A 12893-nucleotide genomic window follows, 5' to 3' on the forward strand; every position below is an offset into this window, starting at 1 on the left:
GACGTGGCCTCTATGATGGACAGGCCAATCTGTGATCTTCCTCTGCTGCTTCCTATCAAGCCTGGAAGAATCAACAAGTTACATACTATCTCTTCAATCAACAAGCTTTCATCCCATGATTCAAAAAGTTTACCTATGAAGCGCGTGGTCCGTGTCTTGCCACTGAGGTGGGCACTCCTGATACAGCCCAAACTGCCTCATCACTCTATGCGGCTGGTGGTACTCAACAAGCCACATGCATATGAGTGGGCAGCGCATACGCCAGAAACGCGCCTCCTCAAGGCACTTGGGGTTGAGGTCAGCCATCCCCGCGCCAATACGGTAGTACGTACCATATGGCTCCCAATCCACCTGCAACATACAAATATTTCGGAATTGGACTAAAATATGAAGACCCCATTGCAAAAGAGTGATGGATTAAAATCGGTTACCTGCTCAGCGGTAAGAGTATCCAACTCCTCAGTGTAGTGCCTGTACATGATCTTTGGGTCGCTCGTCATCTCCGAGACATTGTCCCAAAGATATGCCCAAGTCGGCTCCCGATCAAGGTTGTGCCGGTAATGAGGCCATGGTCTCGCTGTGAGTATCCTGGGCCGGCCAACTGATAGGCGGTCCCAGCTCCATACGGAAAGTAGGAGCAAGCATCCACCAATACCGCCGCTCCCAGTCCTGCTCCCAGTCCTGCGACAAACTTCGTCCAACTGCGTACATAAGACATTTGGTTAGGACTTTGTCTAGCACACTACTATAGGAAAATAGTAAATAGAACAAATCATCACCTGCAGGTAGAGGTAGGCAAGTGCCGCTGTTCCCCAACTCCACCGGCGCTCCAACACCGTAAGCGCCTTGAGCCAACACCAATGGGCCAACTTCCCACCACTGTCAGCAAAGAGAGTCCTCGATAACATGTACCACAAGTACACTCGGGTGTACGTCCTGATAGTGTCACGCTCGGCCCCTTCCGGCAGGAGTTCTCCGAAGTTAGTCCGTATCCAAGCGAAAGGTGCGCCGACGGGAGCTCTCTCCTTTGGATTTGCTGGCGCCGGAGGAGCCATGCCAATAAGGTTCGCCATCTGCTCGCGCCACCCATCACAAGCTGTGTTCATACACAGTGGCTCGCCCTGAATAGGCAGTCCAAGTATCATTGAGACATCCTGAAGAGTAGGGGTCATCTCGCCGGCCCTCAAGTGGGCTGGATGAACTCCGTGTACCTCTCGTCATATGGCATATCTACCGTGCCATGGTACCGAATCTTCAAAGGGTGAAGATCCGTTCCCCTCTCCGTCATATGAACAGCCCGGTGATTCCTGTCATACTCTTGATCCAGGAGCCACACCATCCTACATGTTTACACAAATACAACATATTATGAGCAACACATACATGAGAATATATCCAAATAAGCCATCACAAATACATACATATACATTCATATCTAGGGATAGAACACCATATGAGTTATTCCTTCACATACACATTCCTGAAATTTGATGCCTAGGGTTCCTCCACAAATCTAGGATACATACATATCTAGGGTTCCTACACATACATAGCCATTTCAAACATCTTTGGATACAATGCATACAATCTAGCAAAATTTAACATCTATGGTTCAAACACATGCATACAATCTATGGTTCCAACAAAACTATGGTTCAAACACATGCATACAAATCTATGGTTCAAACACAACCAACATTTCCAATCTAGGCAAAACGGCCAAATCGAATTAAACCGGAGCAAATCTTGCATGAATCGAAGGGGAACGAAGGGGAATACCTTGAGGATTGTATGGGGATGGATTTGGCCGGCCAGATCTGTCCAATCCGTGGAGGATTTGGTGCGGGGCGGCGGAGAGACGGCCGGCGGCGGCGGTTGGAGGAGAGAAAGAGAGGAGAGAAAGAGAGGGTCGGGCTGGGGGCGGGCTCGGGCGCCACACTTAAGTGGATGTGTGGCGCCCGTGGCATCGGCGCCACACATATTACTGTGGCGCCCGTGGCGTCGGCGCCACACATACAGGCTCGCCAAAACGGCTAAGTCCCAGACGTCCGGAGCCCCTGGATGTTTTCGACCGAAAATTCGATATAAGCTGGCATGTGTGGCGCCGATGGGAGGGGCGCCACACATGCTGCCACGTCGGATCGGCGCGCCAGCGCAGCGTCGAGGGCGCCACGTCGGCTGGGTGTGTGGCGCCGGCAGGAGGGGCGCCACACAGGCATGTGTGGCCCCGTTGTGCGGGGCGCCACACAAAAGGGTTAGATGGGTGAAATAGTTTCGCCGGAGGGTCAGTCTGTGCTTTTCTTTTACTTTTGGGTTATTTTTGTGCAAATCGCCGCGCCGCTGAGATGCGGAAAAGAACAGGCACAAGCTCTTTCCTGATCTCTCCGCATCGAGATCCCAATTCTACTATAGCAGCGCAAAAAAAAGGACAGAAGAGAAAACAATGGATGCTGTTTCCCGACAATGCCCAAAATAAACGGAGCGATGTAGTGTGGTTGGGCAAAATTATGGCGCTTAAAATCGCCAGCAATATCATCATCATCATCTCAAGTACGATAATTAAGCCGCCAATTATGGCGCGAATCAAAGCATATACACATCATCTGGGGCATCTCAAAGTTTCCCCGTCAATCAAAATCAAAATTTCTCCCCCGCTTATCCATTCCTACACACCAACCAAAGTAAAGCGGGTGGAGAAAGCAGCTAGTACATCAGTCACGCAGCTAGTACATCAGTCACGCGAGAACACTCATGCGGCAAGCAAGCAAACAAACACCACCACCTATCCATCAGCGCATCAGATCTACCGCTTGCGATCCAGTAACAGAAGACAGAGGACCAGGCAACCGAGACGACAGGTACCCCACACGAAGTTACGCGTTCTCTTCCTCGTGATCCACAGGCTCAGCGCCCTTCTGATCACCACCAGCTGTTGCGTCGTCAGAAGGAAGGTGACCCACCAGAGGGTATCTCTCCTTAAATTTCTCTTCCCAGTCCTGTAAAACCTCCAGTTCGTCTGGGCTTAGGCCTTCCAGGTCTCCAGTCAGGTCATTAAGGTCAAATGACATCAATGCCAAGGCCCGAGATGCATCCCTCCCGGCAAACAAGGAATACGGTCCTTGAGGTCCATAGAACAGCCTGAGTAAAACAAAAGAAAAGTCATGAATTATTAAGATGGACCAGTCACGGATCTACAGTAAGATGCATCAGAGTCCTAGCAAGTATGATGGTCATGAAAGGGAACTATAAATCTGACAGAAGACAAAAAAAAAATTGGATCTCATTTCAGACTCATGTGAAGCATGCTCGAACTAATAAAACATCTGATGCAAGCAGACAAAGCACTGACACTATTCACAGTACAGCGCACAAGTACCCACCTCAAATCTGAAACTTAGATCCTCAAGACCCCTCTCGCAGAAGATTGTATGAAGAATTCAGACCTAGATACCTAATTCCTTGGCAGTATTTTTTGGGCCAAGTGAATACCAGCTAGAGAACACTACAGTATGAATGAACTCTAGAGCTAAGAGCCAAGACAGTCCCAGAAATTATTAAGAAGAATATACTTGCTGTCTGTTGAAACAGCATACCAAAGTACTTATAAGACGAACAATAGTTTAACAAGCAAGGCCTTCAAGGGTAACCGTCAGTAGGTTTGTACAAGTGTACTACTAATTGCAGACGGCAGGATAAACAATAGCACACTAAACTAGGTAGCACACTAAACTAGACTACCAAATGACTTCACCAACTAGAATATACTGTAATATTTTACAAACAAACGTGGTGCTAAACAAGGAGAGATGGCACATAATATATTCTACAAAAGAAATAAGACGGATACTAGCAACCAAACAAGGAAACATGTTGGCGCTAGAAGCCATGAAGAAAGCAAAAAAAATAACAGCACAGTACATCGCATTAGGTTCACTAAGACAGAAATGTAAGTTCGAATAAAAAAGTGATGCAGGATTGAGATACATCGCATAATAAATAAGAAACTATAATACCATTTCAAGTTAAACCAGTCACGAATGATTAAGATAGACCAGTCACGGATCTAGGATCCCACTGCATCAGAGTCCTAACAAGTATGATGATTGTGAAAGGAAACTATAAATCTGACAGAAGACAAAAAAAAGAAAATTGGATCTCATTTCAGACTCATGTGGACACACGAAGCAATGCTCAGCCTAACAAAACATCTGATGCAAGCAGCCAAAGCACTGACACTAGTCACAGTAAAGCGCACAAGTACCCAGCTCAAATCTGAAACTCAGATCCACAAGACCCTTTTATCAAGGATTCAGACCTACATACCTGATTCGTTGGCAGTATTTGGGTCAAATGAATACCAGGTAGAGAACTACACTATTAACTATAGAGCTAAAAAGTCAAGATAGTGTCAGCAATGAATAAGAAGAATATGCTTGCTGTCTGTTGAAACAACATACCAAATTACTAACAAGACGAATAATAGTGTAACTAAGCAAGGCCGTCAAGGCTGTGTACTAGTGTACTACTAATTGCAGACACTAAGCTACAGTACCAAATGGCTTCACCAACTACTACATCCGATCGTGTTTAATCGACACGGAGTGTAGCGACGCGAACATGCACCTAGGCAGTGTCCGGCGTCAATTAAAAACGATCGGAGGGAGTAGGCTACTAGAATATACTATTTACAGACAATCGTGGAGCTAAACAAGGAGATGTGGCACATGATAAGTATGGTCACTAAAAATAACAAGAATAAACTCTATAGAAGAAATAAGATGGATACTAACAACTGAACATGGAAACTTTGGTGCTACAAGGCAATGAAGAAACCAGAAAACAATGGGACAACATTACATTACATTATGTGCAATAAAAGTGATGCATAGTTGAAATGCAGCACGCAATAAGTAATAGAATATATGCCGTTTCAAGTTAACAGTTTTCAACAATTCTTGTACAGTAGTCGTTTTTCCTAATAGTAGTACACACTGTAATTGAGCATCTGGCAAAAGACTAGATGGAAATTTCACTACATCATCGAATCGCGAGAGCAGTTGATAGCTTTCAATTAAAAACAGACTTTAACTTCAGAGCTCCCATGAGTGGTTGAAGAGACAATTGTAAGCACAATATGTTCTTTAATCTGACAACCCACTCGTTCCCGCTTGCTTTTGTTATTGCATTTCAGGCTAATATAAGGGCAAACAAGGATCTGTATTGCCTCTTGTTGTACTTTAAGTTATGTTATAAGAGTGCCTTGTGGTGAATGATATAAACAGTTTGAGATATCACGTTTACAGTATAATAAATCAAAGCGGTGCTAGATGTTCTAAATGGACCTGAGACTCCCAGATTTTGCGCATCTAATAACTAATATTTGCATCCCTCCCGGCAAACAAGGAATACAGTCCTTGAGGCCCATAAAACAGTCTGAGTAAAATAAAAGACAAGTCATGAATAATTAAGATAGACCGGTCACGGATCTAAGATCCTACTGCATCGAGTCCTAGCAAGTATGATGATCATGAAAGGAAACTATAAATCTGACAAAAGACAACAACAAAATGGATCTAATTTTAGACTCATGTGGACGCTGGAAGCGTACTCAGCCTACTAAAACATCTGATCTGATGCAACAGCCAAACACTGACACTAGCCACGGTACAGTGCACAAGTACCCAGTTCAAATCTGAAACCCAGATCCACACAAGAAAGTAGGAAATACAACTATTTCCTACTGGTATTGGTTATTCGGTTGTCTGCGGAAGATTGTATCAAGGATTCATACCTACATACCTAATTCAGATTTGTTCGTCTTATTAGTACTTTGGTATGTTGTTTCAACAGATAGCAAGCATATTCTTCTTATTCATATCTGAGACTGTCTTGGTTCTTAGCTCTAGAGTTCATACTTCATACCCTAGTTCTCTAGCTGGTATTCACTTTGCCCAAATACTGCCAAGGAATTAGGTTGTATGAATCCTTGATACAATCTTCCGCAGACAACCGAATAACCAATACCAGTAGGAAATAGTTTCACCAACTAAATTATTACTATTTTACAAACAGTCATGGAGCTAAACAAGGAGAGATGACGCATGGTAACTTATGATCACTAAGACAAAAAATAATATATGCTACTGAATAAAGAACGCATGTACAAGCAACTGAATATGGAACAATGGCAGCTAGAAAAAAAAAAGAAACCAAAAACCACCATTTAAGATAGCATAAACTGACAAGGGAGTTGAAATTCAGTCAATCATAAAGATAGCATAAAGTGACGGGAGTTGAAATACAGCCAATTCATAATATGATATCCTTTCAACTCAAAAGTTGCCAACCATTGATGAGTTGTTTTTTCCTATAGCAGCATAGACTAATTGATTATCTGGCAGGAGTCCAAATTAAACTTCACTTCATCAAAACGTTACAGGGATTAATAGCTCTTAACTAAATGGAGTTTAGCTTCAGAGCTCCTATCAGCGGTTCAAAGAGACAAGAGTAAGCACAACATGTCAACATGTTTTTAACTTGGCAATCAAATCAACTCTTATTTCCTTTTCTATTGCATCAAGGATATTTTTTGTGCTGAAGATCGAATATTTCCCTATTCCTTCTTTTTATTGCATTCAAGTGTAATATAAGGGCAAAAAAGGACATATCCTACCACTTATTGTATTTTTGTTACATTCTAGAAGTTCCACATGATGAATTGATACAAACAGTTCGAGATATTAAATTTACAGTATTAATGAATGAGCACCTAGAATACTGCACTTAAGTGAGCTAATCGATGTTATATATACAATGGACCCAAGACTACCGGATCTTGTGCATCAAACAACAAAAAAATGCACAATGTATAGTTGTATCCTATATTGAGAAGTGATTGACAGCTGACAGTATGATAGATTCGATCAAACACATCTGGTCTAAGTATCCAAGAATAATCAAATGTTCAGCAACACGCTGACAACAAAATCTTATAAGAAGTTAAGAACTAGGCAAACATTGTCAGGTTGCTCAAACTTGCACCAGAATACTGTAGATTCCTCACTATTTCTGTAAAGTTTATCATCATACAGTCAACCAATTTAAGAGAAAAAGAGCTTCATGTCCTAGTATATCCCCCTCAACCTGTTAACACTCGGGCCTCATGTCTCAATCAAATGGACTATCCACACCACAAATTTGATAACATCTTGCTCAAAAATAAAGTTTGATAACATACCCAGTGGCGGCGCTACGGGTGGGCCATACTGGGCCGTGGCCCACCCTTTCCTGGCTACTTTCCCTTAGAATTTAGTTTAAATTTGGCCCATCAGCAGCAAATAGCTCTTATATATCTTGCTTAGAGCTGTAGGCGGTTCAATTTGGATCAGCTCTTACCACTCCCTATTAACTTGCAATAACACAGCTGCTACTTATTCCCCCTAGTAATCAAACTATTCAAGCTTAAATCAGCTCAATGCGCATATCGGTCCACACTAAACCCTGACCAAACCAGAGCATAATCTAAATAAAAGGACCATTACATCACCATAAAAAGTGCTGCAGAGTTCATAATTGTAACGTACTGGAAAATATCCAATATTAGTTTTTCCTGTTGTTTTTTTGTGTGTATGTGCAACTTTTTCCCCTAAAATTATTTTGCTGAAACCCTATTTTGGTTTTTGCTAAATTATCCGGATGGTATCAGATTGGGATATTCTTGATCGATTTGGTCAGATATGTAGAAATCTTTTTCATTTTATAGAGACTGGAGGGTTTTATAAAACCGTCCGGTAATTTAGCAAAAACCAAAATAGGGTTTTGGAAAAATAGTTTTAGGGACAAAAATGCACAAACACAAAAACAACAGGGAAAACTAATATTGGATATTTTCAGGGACGTTACAACAATCAATATGATACTTTTACAGTTCACCAAAAACTGTTGTAGTCATTTTCCTAACAGTGACATACTTTAATTGAGCATCAGTCCACGGTCCAAATGAAAAAGCACTTTGCAAATCATTAAAGCAGTGGATATCTCTCGAATACAATGGATTTTAGCTTCAGAACTCCCGTGAGTGGTTGATAGAGAGAATTGTATGCTCAATATGTTCTTTAGGTTGACAGATTCATATTGTTTTCTGTTGCATTTAAGAGTAGAGTAAGGGCAAGGGAGACCAAGATGTCTTGCCGCTCCTTGCAGTTTAAGTTACGTTCTGTGTGATAAATCATGAATGATATAAACAGTTTGACATATATAGTTTGCAGTATTAATGAATGAACACATTCAGTACTGCACTCAAGTAAGTCTAACACGATGTTATAGCTAAAATGGACCTAAGACTCCCAGATCTTGTGCATCAAACGACAAAAAATTGCACAATCTACCACCATAGCTGAAGTCGAAAAATGAGTAAAGCTGAAAGTACAGAGCACTGAGTATTGCCTATCATGTCCATTGATTATAGTCCATTTGGTCATGTCAATTGACTATCATGCCGACCCACGTACTTTTACTTGTATTGTGCCGACTTTTATTTCTATTTTTGTTATGCGGCTGTGTGCATCCTAGCTATGCAGAGGCTGGGTGTGAGCTCTTCAGGACTGTATCGCCTTGATGCGAACTTTTGAGTTTAATAAAGTGGCCTTTATCAGGAAAAGAAAGTGCTCAGATACACAAGGTACTTATAAACTTGAACCACCGGTTGAAGTATCCAGGAATAATCAAATGTCCAGCACAACTCTAAGAATAAAATCTAGTGAGAACCGGCAAAATCATGTCTGCCTGCTCAAACTTGCACAAGAACATTCTAGTTTCTTGATTTCTTGCGTAAAGTTCACCATATTATACTCAAATTTGAGGGCAATCTATCTCAGTATAACCCCCTCAACCTACTAAGACTGAGGCCTCACCGCCTCATGTCCCAATCAAATGGAACCAAATAGATTATCCCCAGTTTTATACATACTTAAAAGTTACTAACAGTCTCGCACAATCTAAGATATTTTGCTTCGAGCGCCACACAATCCAACTTGGATGAGTGCTTATACTTACCACTCCACATTAACTTGTTTCGTTTGCACTAACACTGCTTCTAACTTATTTTCCCTTAGCTAGCCCAATTATTCGAACTTGACGTGATTTGCGCTATTTACATCTTTAAGCTTAGGTCAATGCGCATGTAGGTCCACACTAAACCTTAACCAAATCAGAGCATAATAATAATCTATAGTATAATAATGCAATCAAGTCCTCACCTCCCGCGCGAGACGTCGTAGACCTGGCCGCGGATGGCGATGAGGATGGACTTGGCGGGGTCCTTGCCGTCGTATGCCCTGAGCTGGTCGAGCGTGATCTCGCCCACCTGCACAGGGTCCGGGAACGGCGGCACGAACGGCTCCGCCTCGGCCTCCGTGCCCCGCTCCTGCTGCTGAGCAAGCTTGGGAGGCGCGGCGGTGTCAGGGGAGACGAAGAGGGTGGAGACGATGAGGTAGGTGGCGAGCATGAGCGCCAGGACGGTGACGGCGGCGGCGGGCGAGAGGCCCGTGTAGGCCTGCACGGCGTCCGCGATCCCCATGGGCGCTAGCTTGAGCTTTGGGTTCCGGGGACAGCGAGAGGCGGGAGCGGATGGGCCTGCCGGAGTGGCTGGGTTTTGGGTGCTGCTGCCGGCGGTGATGGTGGATGTTGACTCGGCGACCTAGCGCTAGCGGGGAAGAAAGGGAGAGGAAAGCCAGCGGAGTTGCAACGTAGCGCACGCGGCACGGTCGCGGAAAAGTGGCTACAGATTATTTATTTATTTATTTCTGAGAGATAAAAAAGTATAGGTGCTGCTAGTCGTATCAATAAAATGGAAAAAATAAATCAATACAATCTAGTGACAACTGGAAAAATCAATAAAACCACATGTCCAGCAAAACCCTAGCAATAAAATCTAGTGACAACTGGAAAAATCATGTCAGGTTGTATTCTTTATTAATTACTAGTGTAAAGTTAGCTATTTGTGCTCCAATACGAGGGCACAATCTATCTTAGTATAATAACCCCCTCAACCTAATTCTTGGGTTAATTTTTGTTTCCGAGGAGACTTGTACGATGAATGACATAAAAGTGGGTTGATGTAAAAAAAAAGGTGGACAAAATGTAGTCCTTTGGAATGTGGAGTTTCATTTTCACCGAGGCATGTTGTTTTTACTGCGGCGTATCAAACAATATTGATGCTAATTCATAAACTTTTCCAAATCCTATAGGGGATTCACCATTCAAGAGTGTATGACATGTCACTGCTACTCATGTGTTATTATCTTGAGTTCAAGAAACCCTACGAATCAAAGAGGCCCTCGCGTTGTTGTGCATTTCTTCTTGTGATGTTGCATTCCTTCTCCTCTTGCAAAACTACGTAACAAAACTATTTTGCGTTTCAATGTATAAATAGAAGTTAGTTTCACCAGTAATTCAGTAAAGCTTGTGAATCAAGAGGATATCAGCATTGCACACAATTGACAGCTCTTGTCGCACTTGTGTCAAATAAAAGTTTTGTTCGGTTTTACAGAGTTCTTTGAACTTACAAGGATCAAGCACATTGCTGTTGTATGGTATGACAGTGTGAGACAGAAAACTATGATGTCTCTCGGATACCTCACTATGTGAAATTCTCATGAATTAGCATTCCACTGAACTTTCTGGCTAACTGTCACAAACTTACAAACCAATGTCAGTCCTAATTTCTTCCGCACTAGATCAAACTTGAACTTATTTAAACAGGAGGCTTAGCTAGATCTTGACACTACGCCTGTGAACTTTTGCCTTCTCAGCATCAATGATAGACTCCACCTGTTTAACAGCATCCTCAAGCTTGCCTTCAGCATTGACAACCACGTAGTCAAAATGTTTCATCCGCCTCACCTCTTCTCTGGCTGTTGCAATTCTAACAAGAAGCATATCTGGTGTTTCTGTTTTACGGTGAATTAGCCTTTTGACAAGCGCCTCTTCGCTCTCTGCAACTAGAAAGATGAAAATTGCAGATTCGCCAAGTATGTGTTTCAAAGTTGCTGCTCCTTGAATGTCCACTCTCAAGACAATGTCATGTCCTTTGGCCATGTAATCACGGATCTGCATGTCAAACGAAACAAATATTAACAGTTTATCACTTCATCTAGATGGGTCATCACCTACTCAAGTATTTTACTGTTAAAAGGTCAAAACATATTCCCTCCATCCCAAAATAACTGACTCAGCTTTGTCTAGACACAATTTTTCAGATTATATGCACGTTAATGGTCCCATATTACCAAATGGAGTTCTTTGTGTGCCTTAGAATAAAACGTTCGTGTTATGAAGTTGAATATGTGGTGCCTTGTGATGGGAAAAGCAATATTCCCCACTGTGTGATTGTTATTTAGTTATCAGAAAATAGATCAGCATAGCCTAACTGTTGCTTAAACTTTACCACCAAGAACAAAAAAGACATGTAACCAAGCAGTATAGGTCCAGCTATCTCACATATTGTTAGCGGAATTAGTTATCATACTTTTACGAACTAGAAAAAAAAAGAGCATAAAACCAGTTTGTGCCTACAGTTGAGCATTGATCTTCAAAAATATACACGGAAATTATAATGGCTGAAGCTATTATACAGCAGTAAATATACAGCATAATGGTTGAGTATGTTACAGAGCTATAAATATCTGCAAACAATAAGAGTATTAAGCAGTCCGTCAAATATCGTAAGGCAAGTATTTCAGAGACTTGTTTGATCTCATTGCAGCTAGTGAACCCTTGTCTTAGACTCAATGTCAGTTTGTTGCAAACAACTAATATTATACTGAATCATCATTTCTCAACCCAGCAACATATGGTGAACAAGGGCTTTGTTTAACGAACGTGGGAATTTTTCTAGTACATTAAATTGGTTCACTGAAACATTGAGCAAATCTGGTTCAGTTACAGACATCCTTAGACATCAGTGTACCTTAAGCAGATCATTCTGGTACAAGCAAAATAAAGACAGCAAAGAAGTAGCGCACCTGCTGCTTGGGGATCCCCTTGTACTCCCCATAAACAAGCGCGTATTCAAGCAACTCCTGCCTCTCAATCATGGTGAGGAATTCGTCTTTGGTGACGAAGTGATAGTCCTTCCCGTCAACTTCCCCCGGCCGAATCGCCCTGCTCGTCGCGGTAACCACAAAGTGGATCTCCTCCCTCTCCTCTTGCAGCCTCTGGTGAACAATCCAACCCGAGATTACAACGCCGAGCACGCAACAAAACGAACGAACGCAAACCGACCCCGCATTGCAAATTTGCAAGTAAGGTATGTATATTAGTAGTATCACCTTGATGACGGCATCCTTGCCGACGCCGCTGGGGCCGCTGATGACGAGGATCATCGGGTCCGGGGGAGGCGCCAGGGGCTCGGAGGTGAACGTCGTGCCCAGCGCCGCCTCCAGCCCCCGGAAGAGCTGGTCCTACAATGCCGCGCAGAGCAGTAAGCGCTGGGTGGAGGGGAGAGAGCCAGATAGCCCAGCGTCGGATAATTAGTAGGGGGATACCTTGTCGGAGAAGGACCGCGGCGGCGGAGGGGGCGGCGGCGGGGGATGGGAGGAGTGGTGCCAGCCGGAGGAGGAAGAGGACATGAGGCGGCGTGGCAGGGTGCGGGAGGTCGGAGGGGCGGCGGGCGCAGCCCGCGGTGGAAGGGGGCACCTCGCGAGGAAGGGGGAGCGGGCGAGGGCGGAGGAGAACCGCCGCGAGAGAAGCATCTAGAAGGTTCCGGGGCGGGAGGTCGCGGCGCGTGGAGGAACGGCGGATGTGGGGAATGGGGGATTTGCTGGATTGGGATGGAAAATGAGGAGAGGGGTTTCAGGGTTTTTGAGGCAGCGTGGCGTGAGAATCCAGCAAGG

The 12893-nt window shown here is 43.5% G+C and overlaps 2 protein-coding genes across 2 annotated transcripts; both read right to left on the reverse strand.

The window, feature by feature from the left end:
* Positions 1 to 2532: 2532 nt before the first annotated feature.
* On the reverse strand, positions 2533 to 9772 carry LOC127295518 (probable steroid-binding protein 3). Its single transcript, XM_051325481.2, has 2 exons — positions 9258 to 9772; positions 2533 to 3138 (listed from the first exon to the last, which is right to left on the reverse strand). Exons 1-2 carry the CDS (start codon positions 9575 to 9577, stop codon positions 2874 to 2876), a joined length of 585 nt encoding a protein of 194 aa, XP_051181441.1. The 5' UTR covers positions 9578 to 9772; the 3' UTR covers positions 2533 to 2873.
* Positions 9773 to 10486: 714 nt separating this feature from the next.
* On the reverse strand, positions 10487 to 12865 carry LOC127295517 (guanylate kinase 2, chloroplastic/mitochondrial). Its single transcript, XM_051325480.2, has 4 exons — positions 12546 to 12865; positions 12330 to 12461; positions 12024 to 12215; positions 10487 to 11109 (listed from the first exon to the last, which is right to left on the reverse strand). The coding sequence occupies exons 1-4, from the start codon at positions 12750 to 12752 to the stop codon at positions 10771 to 10773; spliced, it is 870 nt and encodes a 289-aa protein (XP_051181440.1). The 5' UTR covers positions 12753 to 12865; the 3' UTR covers positions 10487 to 10770.
* Positions 12866 to 12893: the final 28 nt, after the last annotated feature.

Source organism: Lolium perenne, chromosome 4 (genome assembly GCF_019359855.2).
Source record: "Lolium perenne isolate Kyuss_39 chromosome 4, Kyuss_2.0, whole genome shotgun sequence".
In the NCBI taxonomy this organism is placed as follows: domain Eukaryota; kingdom Viridiplantae; phylum Streptophyta; class Magnoliopsida; order Poales; family Poaceae; genus Lolium; species Lolium perenne.

Bases quoted from the DNA above. Each gene is read 5' to 3' on its own strand.
- LOC127295518 (XM_051325481.2), bottom strand. From the start codon at position 9,577: ATGGGGATCGCGGACGCCGTGCAGGCCTACACGGGCCTCTCGCCCGCC. The intron at 3,139-9,257 runs GTGAGGACTTGA...TGTTTTACTCAG, and splicing joins TACGACGTCTCGCGCGGGAG to GCTGTTCTATGGACCTCAAG.
- LOC127295517 (XM_051325480.2), bottom strand. From the start codon at position 12,752: ATGCTTCTCTCGCGGCGGTTCTCCTCCGCCCTCGCCCGCTCCCCCTTC. The intron at 12,216-12,329 runs GTGATACTACTA...ATTGTTCACCAG, and splicing joins GCAAGGATGCCGTCATCAAG to AGGCTGCAAGAGGAGAGGGA. The intron at 11,110-12,023 runs GTGCGCTACTTC...TTTGACATGCAG, and splicing joins AGGGGATCCCCAAGCAGCAG to ATCCGTGATTACATGGCCAA.